General features: G+C 38.3%; 2 protein-coding genes and 1 non-coding gene across 3 annotated transcripts; 1 reads left to right on the top strand and 2 right to left on the bottom strand.

Moving 5' to 3' along the window:
* The first annotated feature begins 7 nt into the window (after positions 1-7).
* On the top strand, positions 8-15,921 carry LOC145783865 (la-related protein 6-like). The gene is made up of 12 exons (XM_082595620.1): positions 8-4,328; positions 4,779-4,841; positions 5,176-5,295; positions 5,445-5,603; positions 5,904-6,017; positions 11,971-12,132; positions 12,755-12,909; positions 13,018-13,136; positions 13,208-13,267; positions 13,673-13,767; positions 14,757-14,850; positions 15,101-15,921. Exons 1-12 carry the CDS (start codon positions 4,260-4,262, stop codon positions 15,259-15,261), a joined length of 1,371 nt encoding a protein of 456 aa, XP_082451746.1. The 5' UTR covers positions 8-4,259; the 3' UTR covers positions 15,262-15,921.
* On the bottom strand, positions 3,279-3,385 carry LOC145784907 (U6 spliceosomal RNA). Its single transcript, XR_014291076.1, has one exon. It is a non-coding gene; the product is annotated as a U6 spliceosomal RNA (small nuclear RNA).
* LOC145783864 (integrator complex subunit 2-like) lies at positions 15,915-20,205 on the bottom strand. The gene is made up of 3 exons (XM_082595619.1): positions 17,077-20,205; positions 16,590-16,803; positions 15,915-16,343 (listed from the first exon to the last, which is right to left on the bottom strand). The coding sequence occupies exons 1-3, from the start codon at positions 20,203-20,205 to the stop codon at positions 16,018-16,020; spliced, it is 3,669 nt and encodes a 1,222-aa protein (XP_082451745.1). The 3' UTR covers positions 15,915-16,017.
* Positions 20,206-20,379: the final 174 nt, after the last annotated feature.

Consider the following 20,379-nt stretch of genomic DNA (forward strand, 5'->3'; position numbering starts at 1 on the left):
CAAAATTTGCACTTCCTGACTAGCTACAACATTAAGTTTCGCTGAGAAACGTTGTCGTGTTTTATCTGAGAAAAGTTAGAACAGACAAACGTTTCTTCAACATTCATCAGCAAAAGCCAATCTTGCAACACCCGGCCACAGACATCTTTTATTGCACACTAACACACGTTCAAAACTAACGCAAAACAAAAATACAGTACAACGGAAAAGAATAAAAACAAGTAAGAATGACCAAATAAAAAAAACACGTTACGCTCTAATGGTTCGCAATTACAAAGTGATTTAGCTCCTCAACAATTTCACTGCTCACGTTGTAGCGTGCTCGCTTACAACACGTATGCCGCGTCATAATTAAATGTTTTGTATGATGCAGCATTTAATCTCAAACGCATAAGTTTATCTGCAGTTGAACAACGCAAGCGATTTCTTGTTGGAGTTCGAATCGAGAAAGCAAAATGAATCCACATTTTACGGTTACGTTCTCTGAATTAAAAACCGGCAAAGCATTAGCAATAGCTGCCAAACTTGGCCAATCTATGCCACGCTTCGCAGCTATTAAAACTTTCCGCTGATTGTCACCTGGTTTGCAATTACACATTACTTTAAATTTAAAATTTTTCCATTCTTCACCAGTGCTGTCTACATCCAATTTGTAAAACGAGGCCAAAGCATCGACATTTTTGTTACCATAGCTTACGATGTTAGAGTTGTTGGAAGGGAAATTATCAGGTATAAAAATTTGAGCAAGGCCAATTATGGAATCCTTTGTAGGCTCGGGAAAGCGGTCACTTAAATTAGCGATGACATCGTCTACAAACTTTTTTAAAGAGCTAGCTCTTGCATTGTGTGTTCCGGGTTTATTGTGTTTGCCCGTGTATGAAATAGTGATAAGACTCTTTTTTTCATCGATGAGTTTATCTACAATCCACATGTTTCATCGTTGGTGATTTTCTGAGGGCTCCATCAGGTATTTTTCCGGACGTTTTGACCGAATTGACTATATTTTTATATAGACTATTATATAGTAAGCCCTGGTTCAGACGAAATGGGTTTGTTTATTTGAAAAAAAACTTTAATGATGCCAAACTATTTTTAATATTTATTGGACCATGAATCGGGCACCCTTTGCTTGACGATGTGTTCAAAGAATCGTTAAGCCTCCCGTGCTAGAAGGATCAGTTGGATTAAAAGCAGTAGTGGACAATCTTTTTAAAAATTCAAGCATGGGCAATTTAGTGACAGTATTGAGAACATCATTGTTTTGCATGTTAATATTCTTGTTAACTTTTTATTATTGTTTTTGGCCTTCACATTTTTGTTGTACGCTGAAAATAACTAAATATGGTGCTTCCTGATATCTTGAAAATTTGCTGTGATAGAGAAAATCTGACTTCAAATTTGAGTTCAGCGGCCGAAATTCAGCTAAGATAACCTTTTTTATGTAGATTGCTGTTATGAGTGTTATTTGACACACCGAATAGCATCTAAATGTCTGGGCGCCACAGTATGCGCACCTATTTTGCAGGCACCTAACTGTCTGCACCTAAAAGATGTGGACTCCAAATTTCATATTTTGTATTTATCTACTAATACTGCTGAAATTATTGTATACAGAAGTTACATTGTTCTGTAAGTTTAGCAGAAAAATTAATAATTCATGTTTATCTTGTCATTTTATCATATTTGAGGTCCTTTTTCCAGTGCTATTATAACAGCAAAATGTTGAAAGAACTTGTTTTATCTCCTACATCAAAAATAGTTACAGTACTACCTTCTAAAAACTTTACACTTGTTGTATCATTGCAAAACAAACAACGGAAGAGATGAAAATGAAAAGTACTTCAGTTACATTTGAAAAAAATAAACTCAAAGCTGTATAAGCAATTGTACCATGAACCTTAAATAACAAGGCAAGTATTTACACCAGAAAAGTGCCTTTGGAGACTTAGATATGTACTAACTTTAACTGCAGGTATCTTGGTTATTCATTGTTCATGGTACAGATGTTTGAAGTGCCTTGAACATATTCAAATATGACTTAAATACTTTTTGTTTTCACATCTTCAATTCAATTGCTCTGAAGTATTGTGAAAAGCTCTTTAATATGTCAGTGTTTAGCAACCATACTGATTAGTTACTGAACAAATACAGTTTTTATTTTTGCACTTAGGCAGTGTTCCCTCTAAAGTGTGCAAGCGTGCAGTTTAAGTGGAAGAAATGATTTTAAAAATGCAGTTACAATATAACCTTGTCACTGGAGTTATAAGAATACTTGAGACTGAACTTGCTCAGTACAAGATTTTCTTAGAGGGAACACTGCAATTAAGTGATGTTTGACTCTACTAATACTACAATGTCAGTGGTGGATCCAATGGTATGATTTTCCGGGTCTGCTACTATTCGGTGAGTCCGATTCGGTGAGTTCCTAACCTCTAACTCCTAATTCTAAAACGGCAATGATAATTAGGCTACGGTACCCAATAATTTTATTTAAAAAATTGAAAAAATCACCAAATAGGGTTCAGACTCACGAAACGGGCCATTCCGTGATTTTCTCCCTTAAAACACAGAAAAGTAACTTTATTTAAGGTGTATTTGGAAGGAGGGATTAATGTAGATGTACTTATTACACATTATTGTGTTTTGTTGAAATTGCCTTTCCTCAGGCTACTTGCTGGACCCGCCTCTGTGCAATGTTGTTTGATTTTAAAGGTATTGAATTTAGCAAAATTTGAATTCCTCTAAATCAGGGGTCACCAACTGGCGGCCCGCGGGCCGCATGCGGCCCGCCACGCTGTATCGCTGCGGCCCGCGGAAAGTATCAGCGTACAAGTATAACCAAAAATACTTTTCTTGAGGAGTTAAAGAGCACGAAGGCAAAAAAATACTTTCCGGGAAGCATATTTTCGCTTTGCATGCGATTCCACCGACCGACCAATCAGATGATAGTTCTAGGTGGGGGTTGCTTAAAGTTATTCCAATGCGATGTCCAGCCACACCGTTCCAGTGGTTGATTAAAACGTCTGTTTTCGAAATTGCCTGTGAGCATAGGGTTGCTTATTGTTTGCAAATGTCATGTAAACACTAGTGTGCGTTTCACCGTTATTGTGTTTCTCGAGCAGTGTTCTCTTTATGCAAGTTTTTGTTGGAAAAATAGGTCGGTGTGCCAACTCAATTTATAATAAATTGGCAAAATATTATATATAAATTTGATAACTTTTTCTGATTGTATAATGAAAATATTTAGCTTTGTACTGCAAAATGTTTTTTGTTTTTAAAGAAATATGGAACGCTTCACGATTTTGCGTGTCATCCTTGTGCAGGGGCCGTACTAATCTTCTCTGTATCGTTCCAATTTTAGCATATGTACTGCTGAAGCAAGTACTGCAAAATGTTGTTAATCAACAAATTCTTGCCACGCTGATAAGCACCGCAAGCGACAGTTGTCTATAATCAAAGAAAGACGGTTTTATAGACTCTCACAAAAGGATGAAAAACCAACTCATTACTTTTTTTAGAGTGAAGACTGTTCATGAATTACGATAGAATTACGATTTTTCGATGATTTTCACAAGCGTTTGTTTCATGGTGCCTGGTTTCTTTTTCCCTGTTATTGGAGCCTATTTTTCGCTGATACGTTTGCAGATCACTATTGTTGCCTGTATTGCGATGTGTCAAACATTTCCTTGTTTACTGAAATTGTTAATTGCAAGATATCTTTTGTGAAGCGAAGTGACAACACCACTCTTGCTTGGCGATGAATATTCTGATGAAACCGCTCGCCTCGCTATAAGTGCGCAAAACAAGTGGCCTCGTTTATTAGGTATTGTTAAAAAAGTCAAAAGTGTTGTAAAAGGAGCTTGGCCTGGCAGTAGCGTTGTTCGATTAATTTTGTTGTTGCGGTATTGTAACATAAATATGAACAACATGTAACGCTGGATACTGGGTACGAAATGCGTTCTTTTCTAGCATAAGAGTCAACCTACCTAAAATTTTATTAGTGCGGCCCGCCACAGCTCTCCTTAGTGCCAAAATGGCCCGCATGCAAAAAAGGTTGGTGACCCCTGCTCTAAATCATATGACAAGCACTTCATAAATATATGTATAGGTTATTAATAGTTTTCAGTAATATTTCTTGTATTTCATCTTGTTTTCCTTTAGAATTTAAATAAATTTTCTGTTGTTTGTTTTTTTATTTGTTTGTTTGTGCAAAGTTTTGGTGTTTGTTTTCTTTTCTATGCAATTTGTGAAACTTCGAAATGGAGGAATCTTTAAGAGCTGACACCAATACAGCAGAAGATAGCATTCCTCAAGTCAAAATCACTCCAGTGAGCAATGAGAATTGTGCTTTTGAGTAGTGATTGTAGATTAAGGGAATGTGGAACTAAGAACGCTTTTGGCTAATCCGGCCTGCTAGAAGGTTACGTTTTTTTATGATTTGCAAAATAGTGTACTTTTAATAGGTTAAAAAAAGCGTAGTAAACTTAGTTCTACAGTAATTTAAGTTTTTTTGTTGTTGAAAGCAACCTTGTAGTAAAGTACCAAAATTGAAAATGACCCTTCTATTGCTACCGAAAAAGCGGAGCTTTGCATCCCGTAATGTAACCTTCCTATTTTGACTCTGTACAAGCCTCATAGTGTTGGTTCAATTCAAGTTGTCAATATTCACAAATAATATTTCAAATTCACATTGCTTCACAAATAATATTAAAACAAAAGCAGTATATTCTAAAAATAAGATGTTGTCGCTAGGTTTTACTTTATTTATGTTATCTCAGGTGTCTGCTCTTCAACTTGAATCAAATGAAACCCCAGTCAGCAGTGCGGGTGAAGAAGATGATGTAAGATTTTACAATGCACATTGCACACCAAAGTTATTTGACTTTTTTAAGGTGTTAAAAGATACTTTTGGGTATACTTAAAGAGCACTAGCAAAAACAGCACTATTGCTTTAATTGTAAAAAAAAAACTATTTTTGGAAAATTGCGATTCAATATTTGATTTCATTTACAATAAAACTGTCATGCATATGTAGTCTACCATGTGATGAATAATATTGTTACCACAAAAAAAGTGCTCAATGCCAAATTGGAGCCTTGTGAAATATCTAATGAGGGTGAAACTAAACATGTCTGTTAAAGTTTGTAACAAAGCTGGATGCTCTGTTATATCAAGGTGAAAGACTTCCATGAAATGTTGAAAGATGACCTCACATGGAGGCCTCCTTATCCAGAGCTGGAAGCAAAAATAAGAACACTTTTGGAGCATTATTTCTCAGATGAAAATCTCCTAAAAGTAAGACTTTGTTATCACATACTGCTTTCACATACTGTACATTTGTACAATAATCTAAAACTTACAATTTAATTGTAATATTATTCCATAGCTTAATGATAGTTTTCTTGCCATTTGCATGTGCTTATAAACAAAAAGTTTATTTACAGGACAAGTTTTTATTGAAGCATGTGAAGCGAAACCGGTTGGGATATGTATCAGTAAAGCTTTTAACGAGTTTTAAAAAGCTGAAGAACTTATCTCGATCGGATTGGAGAATCACAGCGTATTGTTTGTCCAAATCAGATAAACTTGAATTAAACAAATCGGTAAGTTGTGTGGTGTGTGGCTCGATCAAGTCCGGTTTAATCTGACTAGTTTTTTTTATCTTCCATGGTTAGTGAAAACCAATAAAACTGTTGCCATCGTTTGTCACTCTACAATGCTAGTGATACGTTAATGCTTTGCATATGGTTTGCACGAAATTCGCAATCACACAAGGCGCATGTGAAGTTAATGATGATTGTTTTGGTACCCGTTCTTCATAAAAGAAGTTGGTTAGTTGATTTTCCACCATCAATTAACAGCAATAAATCACTATAAAATTTAAAAACAATGGTCTTTTAAAGGGAACAAAAGTTCGAAGAAAGCAGCCTCTTCCTGAAATAGACCTCCCTACAACTTCAATACGCACCTTGCTCTACAAGCTTCCTAAAGGTTCTGATGATCCGACGCTGGAAGAGGTAAGTTGGTTGAACGGTCGCGGTTGATGTCAATCAATTTAATGCCTGGACGATCTCAAATTACCCGAGAAACAAATCTAATTTCTTATAATTTGGTTTGTTTAGAAGTTTATAGTCTTATACTATTACAACATTTTAATGACATTTTATTACATGTTTAATGACGTTTCACAAATGTTTGGCAGCTTTCAGAAGCTTATTTTTAAATAAACTCTTTATTTCAAAAATTAAAATGTTTGCTCCTCCAACAGTTGCTGCTTTTGCCCCCCCCCCCCCCCTAGGGTTGCAAAATTCCCGGGAATTTTCAGAGCCGAAACTTTCCATGGAAATTTTGGGAATTAACGGGAATTTTCGGGAATTTTGGGGAATTTTCGGAAACATTCAAAACAATCTTAATTTGATGTTGATACAGGAAAATAATGGCTTTATACTGTTTAGAATAAAAGTACTATGTATAACTAAAATACTTAAGAACATACAAACACATGGTTTAGTTTAATAACTCCAAAAATTAATCATCACCAATCTGTTTTTTACAAAGAAAAACAATACTGAGTCAGTTACAAAGTGGTTGTTCTAGTTGCTGCCGGTTAGCATCTCCTCCTGCTCGGCTTCTTCAGATGATGTATATACCGTAGTAATGACTGTTCTGGCAGCGTCATCGACTTCAGAGTCAACTTCAATTTGAGTTGACTTGTCTTCACAGGGCTCAAACAATGCCAAGTTTGACCTGACTGATACTAGTTTTTCCACCCTTTCATTTGCGAGCCTATTGCGGACCTTGGTGTGAGTGTTCCCAAATATGATCAGTATTTTTTAAATATTGAAAAAGTATGCATAAGCCTCATTCTTAATTAACACCAAATTAGTGTTTAGAATAATTAAAGAAAATAAGAAATGCTTAAGATAGTTTTTTGATATTTTTTTCTAATTGATGAAATATTTAACAAATTTTTTAAACATAATAAATGCCAAATGAAAATTCCCCAATATTCCCGGGTCCTTCTAAATTCCCAGAAAGTTTCCAGGAAAGTTTCCAAAATTCCTGGAAACTTTCCACCCCTTTACAACCCTACCCCCCCCCCCCCTAACATTTTCTTTCTAGCTATTTCACTGCTGCCAGCCATTGGTTACCTGGACTACTTATTGAGCATATTAGCACATTTCAATTATATCATTAAGTTATCACTGTATTTGCAGTAACAGTAGTTGTTCTATATATTTTTTCATATTAGGCTATCACGGTTTTTTGATTTTGACAGGATAGGGGGAATACTGTATACTTTGGCGTTGTTAATAACAGGCAAGTTTAGTCTAAGATCATGTTCTAAAAACAACTAAACCTGAAATAACATACTGAAATACAATTAACTTGCTTTTTCCCTTGTATATTAGTATTGGGCCTCTTAGGTCCGTAATCGCTTTTTGTGTCACAGAATAGTAATTACAGTTTAATGGTTAAGAGCCAATACTAACATGGTATAGTTTAGCTGCTCCCAACCTTTTTTCACTCACTGACCGGTTTTGAAATGAAAATAGCCTCTCGGACCGGCAATTGGTTTGGATTTGAATCTGTATCCTCGGACCGATAAAGCCTTTGATAGGTTATTCCAGGTAGTTTCGCATAGCCTACTTGTAGAGGCTTTTTGACGCAGGGCCGGTTACCGAGATAGGCAGAGTGAAGTTTTTCGATCACTGTTGAAATCTTGTAGCCGGGGAATTATTCTATCCACTAAGTGCCGCTGAATGGAGAGCAGTCCTGAAATGCGTTGCTCAAGCGCACAACCAGAGAGCCGAACCAGTGACGCGTGATCTTGATTCGGGCGCGCAACCACTGAGCTAACGGGCGGAAAAAAAAAAAGTTTAACAACTAGCCACTTATTGGTCTAATTTTTAACAGCGCTTTAACACACTTTACGCTGCCAGTCTCTTGCTGGTTAGACTTTCAGAAGTACCAAGCACAAGAGCAGTAGCCTACTGTTCTTTATCAAAAGTGAATAACCACTATGTAACTTACACATCGTAGAATAAAAAATATTTGAGAAGGTATTGGCATAAATAAGACCGCTGAGATTGTTTGTTAGCACCAAGATGGTTCAACGCGGATGATGTCAAATAAGGAGACACGTAGCTATGGTGTTGTTACCCTCCAATGTGCTTCTTTCTCAACTTTGTTTTTATTGTTGCCATTGCTGAAAAACCAGCTTTACAGAGATAGGTATGAATAGGAAGTTAGGTAGGCCTACCATATTTTCATCGCCTAAAAAGAGGACACGTTTCGCCAGAGGGTAAAATACAAGTAGAATGTTACGTAAGAAGAATTTTTTACATCCTTTTGAATAATTATAGACCTTTGCAGCAAAAGTTACAGCAAAAAAACAGACAAGTTTGTTTGTTTCTCGAAAGCCGATTTGTGTAACAAAATGTAATGTGATAATGTCATAAAAATGTGACAAATCAGGCAGTATCTGCAGTTAGCTATCATAGCCATGCCTTAACTTTTTTCAGAAAAAAAGGACCAGCTTTAACGAAATCATAAAATTACTTGCACGAAATATAATTGAAGTTGTATACAGCTGTTAATGAGATGCTACGGACAGACTCAACTAAAAGGCTGTTTCTTTCCCTGTAGCCTACCATTGTGGCCAGGCGCGGATCTAGGAGTTTTTTTTGGGGGGGCCCAGAAAATTTGAAAATGAATTAAAAAGTAAGAAAAAGATAAATCAGATAGCCTATGAACAATCAGTGGCGTAGCCAGGAATTTGGGGGGTTTTGACGGCGCGTTGCCAAAGGCGACACCTATCGGCGGTGGGTCTGGGGGACCTCCCCCAGAAAATTTTGAAAAATTACTTTGAATTTGGTGCATTCTGAGAGCATTTTCAACAAAAATATGGGTATAAATATTCCTGTAAAATGGTGCTGTCCGGTGGCATAGCAAAAGGATAAGATCATGTTTTCTTCGGCATTTTTTCGGTAATAAAGCTAAGTCTCTATGTTTTCTTGTTGCTAATTCCTTGCTGAGATGTTTGAATGTTTGGTATTGGCAAAACTCGGTTGTAAGTCCGCTGTGGGACTAATGTCAGCTGTTTAGAAGCATATCAAACCATTCAAAAATTTCTCACAAAATTTCGGGGGGGCCCCCCCATAGATCCGCGCTTGATTGTGGCTGTATCATAGATTAAAGTCATTCTACATTTGCACTCACATAAGTTGTAAGTATCCATGCCACGATTTATTTTGAAATAGGCTGTATGTCATGCATAGTGCACTTCAGATTAATTTTTCGATTCGCTTCACCTGACAAATTAGCCAAACTATTACGTTGGTAATCAGCAACGTTTACAAGCGCTGAATCAAAATATATCTGGGTAATACAAAATAAATCTGGGTAAAATAACTTAATAATTTATTGTAAAAGTGTGAGAACCTTAAAATGTAAATATGTCAAACTCTTTTGCAAGTTTTTGCTTTTTTTAATGTTTCATTTCTTTGTGATTTCCTCCATTTGTTAATTTTCTTATTTTTTTTTTAATTTGTCCAATTTTTTATTTTCATAAATTGGATGATCAAATCTCCTCAAATGAGGAAATTTCCTCACAAGAGGATTTGCAGTTCCACTCGCACTCATCGCTGACCATTATTTGGCTTTTAAGACAATCGCAAAGCAATGTGGTAGGCTATGTTTCAATGAACGTCTAAGCAATGTAGTATGTTTCAATTGTTTAGTACGTCAATGTTTTTTTTGAAAATTTAGAAATCAGAATGTTGTGTTGGTACAGAAATGGTTGGAAATTACAAAAAAGTCACATAACAATGAAATCCTGTTGAAAATATGAGCAAGAAAACTGAAAATGTAAAAAAGAGGACATTTGAGCATTTTTGGGTGTCCTCGGAGGACAATATATTTTTCTTCAAAAAAGAGGACAAATCCTCTTAAAAGAGGACATATGGTAGCCCTAAAGTTAGGAAAGGTGTTGTTGTGTTCTTCTCTCTAAATGTTTCTGAGTTTGTCTTTCAAAATAAAGTGCTTTGTTGCGAGATGCCGCAGTAGCTTTGATGATTTGATTAACTCGTTAGCGAGTTTAGGTCTATCTTCGCAAATCAAACACATTAGAATTGTGGCATATTGATCACCTGCAGCAACGAAACTAAATTTGAGATAAGATTCATCATATTTTCGATTAAAAGCAGCTTTTCTATTCATCGCTGCAAGTGTAGCTGTTACTGCATTTTATTTATTCTTTGCTTGCTTCCATCGAAATAATTCTCAAGCGAAACCCACTTCTAGGGGTGTTCAATTTCGATTATTTGAATATTCGAAATTCAATTTATTTTCGATTTCCGAATTTCGATTTCGAATATTACAACTATTCACCACACTGCAAAATGTGATTTTATTGAAAGAAACGACATGAAAATTCGCTAGAAAACGCGAAAAAAAGCGATGAAAATTTGCGAAAAAAGAACACGAAATAACGTCTACAGCTCCAGGCCCATGTTGGTGTTTAAGAACACAAGTGACATGGTCACCCATCAGTCGGGATCTCAGCTTCGTGACGGTCAGGCCAGCTTTTGAAAACGATCGCTCCGCTGAAGCCAAGGTCGCTGGGATCCCAAACACTTCAAGTTCATTTTCACAGCGAGCGATTCACTGCCGCGACATTTCACTGCAGAGGTTTCGACTCGAAAGCGACATCGAGTATGTTTTCAAGCGCATAAAGCTAAACGCACACTCCGTCTACGTAGCAAATTATATTGTTTTTGGGTGTATTCAACATCTGATGACATTAAATCGACACGAAATGGTAGATTTTTGCAATGTCCCAGGCAGCAAAATCAGTCATTTTTACATTGATTCAACGTCTGCAGACATTAAATCAATGTAAAAATGACAGATTTTGTTGTCTGTTGTTGGATTGTAGCATCGCAACTCGTTCTAGTGATTATTTATCGCGAAGCTGTTGCGGTTTGCATTCAAAAAGTGTTTTCCTGCTGCCGATCGCTAGTTCATCTATTGTTTTATGTATCAATACAGCATAAAAAGTTGCTCCCACGCAGGCCGTAGCCAGCCGGGGGCCAGGGGGGCCTTTCCCCCCCTGAAAAAAATTTCGCCCCCCCCCCCTTGGCAAAATCTCAACATTCTCGAGCAACAGCTACAATTATAATGATTTTGCCCATTTAAATTTTTTTGGTCCACTCCCTAAAAAAAAAGTTGACCCCCCCTTGCTCTGCGGTCTGGCTACGGCCCTGCCCCGACGGCTTAGGCGCCTATGGATTCGGTAAAAAATGGATAAAACTGCGACAAAGCTCAGCTTACACTTTCTGCAATTGCACAACCTAGCTATCTTCATTCAAGGGAAATTTGTGAAATTTGGCATTAAAAGTGCCAACCTGGCATCCCTGGTGCAGGACTGGCCGTTGGACCCGCGAGAGCGTGTGATAGTCACGTGATCGACGATGCGCATGCGTCGAAGTCTTTTTTCGCTTGCAAAATGTGACAAGACAGATTTCGCGCCACTCGAGTTACTTTCAACCGCGTTCAGCCGAAAGGGCGGCTATAATTTCGAATATGTCCGATACGAAAAACGAATTTCGAATATCACCTTAATCGAAATCGAATCGAAAATCGAAATTGAACACCCCTACCCACTTCTTGGTCATATTTCTTTCAAGGAACTTAATTTTTGTGATCTATATTGCTAAGTGCTATGAGTCGAAAAATGAAACGCTGCAAGTTAATTACCACATGCTGACATGGTGGCTGGGGACCCCTGGCCCAGTTAACCTGACAGCCCAATAGATTTTCTTGCATCTTGATTTGCATTTGTTGCATCACCAACTGTGACTGTACAGGGGTAATTACATCGTCAGAATGGAAATAAACCAATAAATTGTTGCTGTTATTATTATTGGCTTATTATTTTCTTGCTGTATATTTTTATTTCTGTTTCAGATGTCAAAGCAATTCCAGTCTTTCGGCGAACTCACAACAGTTCGCATCATTCGACCTGACAAAGAGATTCCGTTTGATCTTCGCAACCACACAAGCAAGCATCCCGAGCTGGGCACGCACACTTGCGTTGTTGTTGAATATGAAAGCACTGATGCTGCACAGGTGATGACCATTTATTGTTTTGTACGCAATGAATTTATTATTATCATTATCATATGAAACATCATTTGCGTTACTATTTCTTTTATTTTCAGCTGATTTAGTCTCAATGGTAAGAATCAATTTACAGCCAAGTCATAGCTTCAACTCTTCGCCCCATAACTTACTTGATAAAAAGTGTAATAAGCAAATGCAAGATTGAACAATGACAGTTCAGCTCTCACTATGATTCAGCAACGCCGTTGCATTGTAGACCCTCGACATTGAGTGGAACTTGGTGGATGGATTAGTTTTCTGGTACCTTAACGCTTCAAGTGCTAGCTGAACGGAAAAAAGTGTCAGACTGTCAGTGGTACTAAGCTATTGCTAATAGACGAAGCTTTCGACGTTTTAGGACACATGCTGAATGATCAATCTTAAAATTTTGCATGTAATCTAGTCAACAATCTCTTCAGCACCGTAGCTGTTTAAAAATTCTGCACACATCAGTTATAGGCCACCAAGAAAGCACAAAATGCTCTTACGTGTTTTACCTACCTCGACACTATTGCCGATAAATCGCTTTTACGCAACGGGGTTACGCAACATGTTGTATCATGTATATGTCTTATCGTTCGCTTTCTAGACCGCATATAGAACATTGTCGAAGCAAGCTCGAGACGACAATCAGCCTGACATGTACAATCTACTTGGATCAGGAAGAAACCCAAGAAAAGCAGGAAGAGGCAAAACCCACGACGGATCACATTATGACAGCTCGGAAGACTCTCCATATTTCAGGTGTGCTAGTGACATACATGACGCAAAGATTAGGTTAACCTTATTCTGCGACTTCAAATGTTTTCTTTACAAAAACTGATTTGATGATTTTTTTCGTGTCTGCTATAGTTCCAGAGAATCAAGTCCCTTGATGCGGCGAAAACTTTTGAACGGTCGCAACGCTGGACACACCACTTCTCCACTTGTCAGTCCTCAAGGAAGCAGAGACGCAAGCCCTGTTCGTAACCGTAAGGAGCGTTTAAATATTTGAACTGGAGTTGTCGGTTTGTTGTATCATCTGATGATGCGTGTTTGGCAGGTGTAAGAAGCCCAAGGAGCAGTCCCCAGATGCAGCGAAAGAATATTTCGAACTCGCCAGGTTAGTTAGAACTCGCTACAGCAATATGGACACTTCAAGTCTAGAACCTGTTGTGCAAATCAATTATATTAGGGGCTGTTCAAAATATAATATATTTTTATTCTTATATTTTATTTTTTTATTTTTATATATTTTTATTCTCCCAGCTATTTCACAGTCGCAACTTGTACTTTTCATTACGCATGATTTTTTTTACTTGACCACTGAATTCACTTAAACGTGTAATCTTCAACGCTGTAGCCTTAATTAAAATATCGTTAAACAGCTGCTAATGAAAGTCTTGATATGAGCCAGCCTGGTGCATGTCACCTGTATCATATCTTCGATTGTTTTGCGAACGAAATAACCTTTTGACAGTGTATTGAACAAGAACATGCTTGGGTTGAATTAATCGGTTTATTTCAGGAACCACTTCACATGACAATGCACCTTCAAGTAAACATAAGACGGCCAAGCATCCCGTCCACCACAAGTCACCTCTTGCCATCAACAGCAGCGTGGTAGCTATTATGTTTTATCATCTTTTATAGTTCGTCTCTAAACTGTTGGACGTAGTCAGTATATACTTTAAGGGAACGTTCAAATATTACGTAACGCTTTTTTTCCGAATTTTTGACCCTCCTCCCCCATGTAACGCCAACGTAACGCTTTTTTCAATCCCCCCCTCCCCCATGTAACGCTTTTTCACTACGAATTCAGCACAAAAAACTACCATTTCGTACTCGAAAGCGTTACGTAACGTTTTGCTTGAACCCCCTCCTCCCGATGTGACGCTAACGTAACGCTTTGCGTAAACCCCCCCCCTCGAAGGCGTTACGTAATATTTGAACGTTCCCTAACTGCAATCAGGGATATCTAGAGAAGGGGATATGAAGGCTTTTAATACGTCTGACAATAGAAGGGCTTCTGTTTATCGTAAATAATCTCTGTTTACCGTAAACTGACAATCGGCACTGTTAGTAGTTTAATAACTCTTGTTATGATAACCTGCATTGCGCTATCAGTATCAAGCCTGGATACTCACTGCACGCTCATGGTTACTTGTTAATTCAACTACCCGTTTATTTGCTTTAAATCTGGCCTACTGCAAAGACTTTGTTAAAAAAAGCAGCTAACTTGTAACTTTTCAACTGTCTTTCCAAACAAGTATTCTTTAAATATGCTCTATGTAACATTTACTAACTGTCATCTGTAGCTGACTGTACCAGTTGCACAACAAAACTTTCTGCAATTGTGAAAAGAACTGCATGTTTTACGCACTACAAACTACCGCCCTGGTAGTGTCATAAGAATAAGGCAATCGCTGTGAGCCTTCGCATCCCCTTCTTTAGATATCCCTGACTGCAATACGCCTTGATATTATTCATTTTTTAGCAAAATTTTATCATGTTTTGAATGTCTAATCGATCAGAGGCATTGACGCTAATGCATTTCTCTTGTTTTTTAACTTGTCTTTTATTGTTTCGTTTTTTTCAATATGTTTATTTAGAATAGTCAAGGTGATGCGAATTCTGGGGCAAACACACCCACTAGCGGATCAAGTCCTTGGCTTCAAAGGCGTCGAGAATTTGTAGCATCACAAGGTGAGAAGTGGCAATACTACTCAACAGTGTATTTCAATCAACCAGTAACGTTTGCATCTGCAGTTGGTTAAGTTACTAAGATGAACCCAATCGTGCTGGCTATGTGGTTTAGTGATGAGAACGTAATTTCAAGCAAGTTTGTTATATGGCATTCAAATGTTGAATGATGCGATTTAAATTTTGGAGCGTCGATGCATCCCGTAAGAGTTGTGTCATTTTTATATTTTCCTTTTATCTTTGCTTTATTTAGGCAATTCCCCTGCCAGTACCCCTGGTTCGAGCCCCAAGCTTGGTAGGAAGTTTCAAGACGGGGTTCCGCTTGGCGTGACGCGGTTGCCTAAGGGTCCTCCAAAGCAAGATTCGAAAGGTTTCCAGTCAGAGTGGCGACATTTGAAGAATGCTGTTGAATAACACAAACAGGTTGTGTGCTGTTGGCGCCATCTCAGCTTTCACAGCAGCGATTTTCTTGAGTGTTGAAGCAAGGAAGGGTCTACAAATGTTGCAGTTTTTTTAGCCCAACTCCCAATCCACAAAGGCCTTTTGCAATATAGCACTACTGTACAATCAACGAAAATATTTTTTGATTACTATGCGTTTCTATCATTCCGCATAAATTATGTACGTGAACGACTAACCAGCTACTAAACCAGTCGTTACTCAAACTGGAATTAATGCAAAAATCGACTGGTTTGTGAGCTGGGTGCGAATCACACTGACCGAACTTTTGTCCACCAATCTATCTTTGTGCCAAATAATCGTACACTTGCAATATATTGTTGAAACTGAAATTTCATGTCAAAAGCAGCTAAATGGCTCCCATTTTTATGCAAATGGTGTATTTTGACGCGATTGGAGGATTCCTCACCCGACTGCAACATCAGCGTAAAGCGCCATCATATAACCCTATGCTGTAATCTGTCCTAAGTAACTTCGCAGTAAGTAAAAACGCAGTATCTGTGATCGAATACCAGCCTATTTTCAGCTGGCACAACTGCTTCCTTACGTTTAATAATGAGAAAAAAATTCCAGCTTGGTTGACATAATAATAAAATACACCTTCTGAGACCATCATTTTTTCCTTCGTGTGTACTTTTGCAAAAATACCATGACGGATATCAGTATCGTAGTGTAAATAATGATGCAACAAGGCAGAAAGGATTTAAATTTTCAGGAAACCGTATTTTCAATTATTTTTTGAAACGCAAGCCGTACGTCCCTGTAAAGCTGCATGTGGGGATCAACCTGGCCATTTTTACTGTTCAATGAGCTTGACAGAAAACCTTCGTCGGTTTCGAGTGACCAGTCCTCGGGAGACGAAACGTAGTCAGCAGATATATGGGGGTGATGAACCGCAATGTAGGCATGTGCCACCCTTCCAAGTTGTTGCAAAACACTGACGCACTCTCGGAGCAACGGTGGGAAAGCTTTCGCGAAACTTGGCAAAGTGGTGACAGCGGAACAAAAATAGGAACAGCGCTCCGTTGACGGGATAACTGAAAAAAAATATATTACCGTATTTAACCGCAGCTAAACAAACGTGCGTCAAATTTTACTATCACTGTCCACCTACAGTTCCGTAGGTTAATAAGCCAACATCTCTGAATCTTATTAATAGATTTTCATTGATGTACATTCATTTCATGCTGTGCAAGTAAAAGATGTTTGCAAAAAAAATTAATCAATTCAGAAGCTAAATAATTTTATGAAACAAAACCAACTTGTAGCCTACAGCTGCTTACCTGAAACAAGAGTGGCCATGACGTTGACACAAAGACGGGCAACAGACAAAGCTTTTGGCAACCGGTAGTGGAGGCACAATTGTGAAGCAAGCTCAAGCCCAAATAGCTGCTGTTTGGGCTGCGACTGCTGTAGTAGTCCGGGAACGAAGTCCAAACATATGTGCATTGAAGGAATACCGGCAACTAACACAGACACCAATTCTTTTGAATATCCCTGAAAAACAAAACAGATAATTTTTTGTTTGTTTGTTGCTAACGTCCAAGCTAACGCCCGGTAGTTGAAGATTCAGAGTGGACGGAAAAGCAAGGAAGCCGATCTTCGTGTCCACATTCAGACCTGCTTTTAAGTGTCTTGCAAATGACACAGCCACATGTTCTTGAGCGGTGTCAAACCAGAACTTACACCACTCGGCCATGCAGCAAATAAAAAAGTTGAAACACGTTCATAGAAACTACATTATATCGCACATTGTAAACGATTCTTCACCTGAAAATGAACCAGTTTTGCTACGTTTGGATCTTCGATGAACATCTGATGAAGTGTGGAGCACACAAGGCAGCGAACTTCTCTTGTGCAGCTTAAGAGATTTGTTTCGTCTGATTGGTTAGTATCTGTGAAGCGGTTATTCGATGCGCCTTCCGCGTGATCAGACAAGCAAATTTCTATGAGCAACTGCACTGCTGCACTATTTTGGGCAGCATTTAGAGCGACTCTTAATTCTTCCTTTTCCGCTTCATTAACTGGAGCGTTGCCCATGGGACTGACTGATCTTGGGGCAGGAGATTGCTTTGAATCAAGAGTTGGGTTTGCTCGAAGCAAAGCTAATGCTTGTGATCTAGAAGCCGACAAACAGGCAGACAATATTCGAAGCATAACACCCAACAACTCGGGACACCGAAGTACACGCATATCAACAGTCAAAGGCAACAGAGGATCTTCAACTAAATCATCAAATGTGATGCTGTAATTTTTTAGTCCATCCAGGGACTTCGATCTAGAATTAATAGCACTGGTTTGCAGTGTGTTTACAGTGAGAACCCACAGTTTTCGTGGAATGACAGAGTTCAATTTAAACCACACTTTTTGAGCTTCCTGTCTCACTCGTCGAGAAACTTTGTCATCAAGTATAAATGGAAGACCGCGTGTCAAACAGTCAGCAAATGGAATTACTTCTTCAGCAGATACATGAGGGTGTGAAAGAGTTCGCAAATGCATTAAGGCTGGCGCTGGATTAACAATGCTACGCTTGAGCCCATCGTATAATTGGCTTGGTTTGATATCAACCGAGGCCTTTTTCTTACTCCTTGACGATGTGTTGCGTTGCAGAGATGTTGATGGCAGAGCTGAAGTCTGGACAAGCGTATCCAAATCTTGCATCCAGTCTTCCACAAGGCACAAATGCGATAAATGAGTTGTTAGTAGACCGAGCAAAGCTGGATACAAGCCTTGACACGATTTGGGATGCTTCTGAGCTTTGTAAAGAAGATATTTAACTGGGATTTGATTGATCAACGTCGGTGGGTATTGAATCGGCCGGTTCGGAAACCAAGCTAAAGTCTTCATATTGTTCAAGACAGCATCTTCATATAAAAGCACGTAATACAACATTAGAAGCTGCGCTGTAAGCGAATATTGACATTCACTATCGATGTAAGAAGTTTGCTTTTTGTTGTCAGCGTTTTGAATTCCAAAAACGGTTAAAATTTGCGTCTCTGTGAAAGGTTCATTCAGATTGCCATCATGATGCGTGCTACCACCTTTGTTAGTTGGAGTGACGAGCGTTGTCACATATTGCGACACAAGAGGTTGAAGCTGTGAATGCAAAGGAGAGTCGGCGGCACAGATTTGCTTAAATATCCAGTCCTTTACAGGAATTCGTCCCTGAGAAAACGACCTCGTCTTTAACAGTTGATAAATGCAATGAACTGGCAAATAGCCAAGCATTGCTGCGTTAAGTTTTTTGGTAACAGGTATTTTCATGGCATGTGCTGCCACAACTTGAGTGGGAAATACCTCTTCGGTGAATATGTGGCGTAATTTTGAAAGTGAAGAAGAATTTACTTTTATACGCATTCCTAATGTAGAACAGGCAAGTCGCACAGCTGCACTTTGTCTATCACCGTGCAAATGTATCGCAGTTAACAGCAATTGTTCAGCAAAGGAACAGCCTTCTGGTCCAACGGTTTCCATTTCTGAGGAGCGACTTGCTAACCACTTCACCCAACTGATGACTTGCTTTTCTTGCTCTGCTCCCACCAACAAGGTTGGGCAAGCGAGAAGCATTCCAAGAGCCAAAGACACAAAACGTATGCCTGATGGAGTCAATGGAGGAAAGCAAGTAATCAACCTTAACAACAAATCTGACTCTTCACTTGTAAATTTTACTCCTGCAATAGCTTTCAAAGCACAATACAATCGTATTAGTGCAGCAGCACAAAGGCAGTGCTCATCTAGGAGAAGATACATTGATTCCACATTCTCGGTAATTTCTGAATTTCCGTTGCCTGTTGTGTTCATTTCTTTTGCAAGGTTGATGTCATTTTTAACTTCTGCTGTTTGAACTACTGCCCGAAGTTCTGTTACCAGCTCTGCTCTTAATTTGTTGTCAGGGCTGTCTTTGTTATTGCGAATGTAAGTAGCAAACCAGGAACGCGTCTTTGAATCATTGCCCAACAATAATCCACTGACAAATGCAACAAGATCGCTAACAGAATTTTCTTTGTTCCTAGATAAAACAATACTACTCTTACTATTTTCTTGTACCAAAGCGTGTTTTAATGTCAGTGCCACAACTAGCTCTGGCAGATGACAACGTTGTACACAAATGTTTCTGACTAAAAGTGTGTACTCAGTGTGCATTGAGCACAAAGCTTGTAGTGCTTCACAACGCATCTTGTCACTAAATGCTTTGTATTTGCCATCAGACCCACCAGACGTTTGATTGTTAATCTGCAATAATGAGTGACAAACAGACAGTAATGATTCAGAGTTATTTGCCATCAACTTACAGAGAATTCTGATGCCATTAGGAAAATATAGCAAAGCTTCTGACACAACACGCAACTGCAGCAAAGACGGTAGCTCAGCACAAAGGATACATACAACATCTGACACATCTTGCAAGTATGCCTCACATGCAAATAATTCCGAGTCAATAGCACTGCATTTGTTTAATGCCTCACTAGATTCAATTAATAACATCATCGGTAAAAGCTCTGACAAAACGATTCTGAAACGTCGGGATGGTTCACTTCGTTCAAACTCCCAAAGTAGACCTTGTTGCTTTAACCCAGAAACAAGAATACTCTCAGTTGCATTAGCATAACCCAGTTTACTTCTTAACTGCTGTTCCTTCTGAGCATCTTCTTCTAAATTTTGAAAGTCAACTGACAGCAATGCTATGATGTCATTTACAGCATTTATCCCAGAAAGCAATTGCAGTAAGTATTTTCTTTTGTCTTGCCATTGAGCACTAGTGTCAAGAGGTGAACACAAAGACATCCGAACTAATGATGGTAGAAGTGGTCTGACTTCTGCTACAGGAAGTCTAAGGAGCCCATCTATATCCAGTTGATTAATAGTAGTAAAAGCATGTGAAGTAACGTTTTTAAACATCTTGTCCTGGAAAAAATTATAAAGACTGCAAGCAAGTAAAGGATTTATTTTTATTGACATTAACTTGAAGTTCTATAATGATTAGAGTTTAACCATCATCATAAAAGAATAACCCTTGGTAAAAAAATGTTTGATGTTAATCATATGTGAGAAATTTTTAATGTATTTTCTAAA

Source organism: Aplidium turbinatum, chromosome 15 (genome assembly GCF_918807975.1).
Source record: "Aplidium turbinatum chromosome 15, kaAplTurb1.1, whole genome shotgun sequence".
In the NCBI taxonomy this organism is placed as follows: Eukaryota; Metazoa; Chordata; class Ascidiacea; order Aplousobranchia; family Polyclinidae; genus Aplidium; species Aplidium turbinatum.

Bases quoted from the DNA above. Each gene is read 5' to 3' on its own strand.
- LOC145783865 (XM_082595620.1), top strand. From the start codon at position 4,260: ATGGAGGAATCTTTAAGAGCTGACACCAATACAGCAGAAGATAGCATT. The intron at 4,329-4,778 runs GTGAGCAATGAG...ATGTTATCTCAG, and splicing joins CTCAAGTCAAAATCACTCCA to GTGTCTGCTCTTCAACTTGA. The intron at 5,296-5,444 runs GTAAGACTTTGT...GTTTATTTACAG, and splicing joins CAGATGAAAATCTCCTAAAA to GACAAGTTTTTATTGAAGCA.
- LOC145783864 (XM_082595619.1), bottom strand. From the start codon at position 20,205: ATGTTTAAAAACGTTACTTCACATGCTTTTACTACTATTAATCAACTG. The intron at 16,804-17,076 runs GTGAAGAATCGT...TTTGTTTTTCAG, and splicing joins CAAAACTGGTTCATTTTCAG to GGATATTCAAAAGAATTGGT. The intron at 16,344-16,589 runs GTAAGCAGCTGT...ATTTTTTTTCAG, and splicing joins CATGGCCACTCTTGTTTCAG to TTATCCCGTCAACGGAGCGC.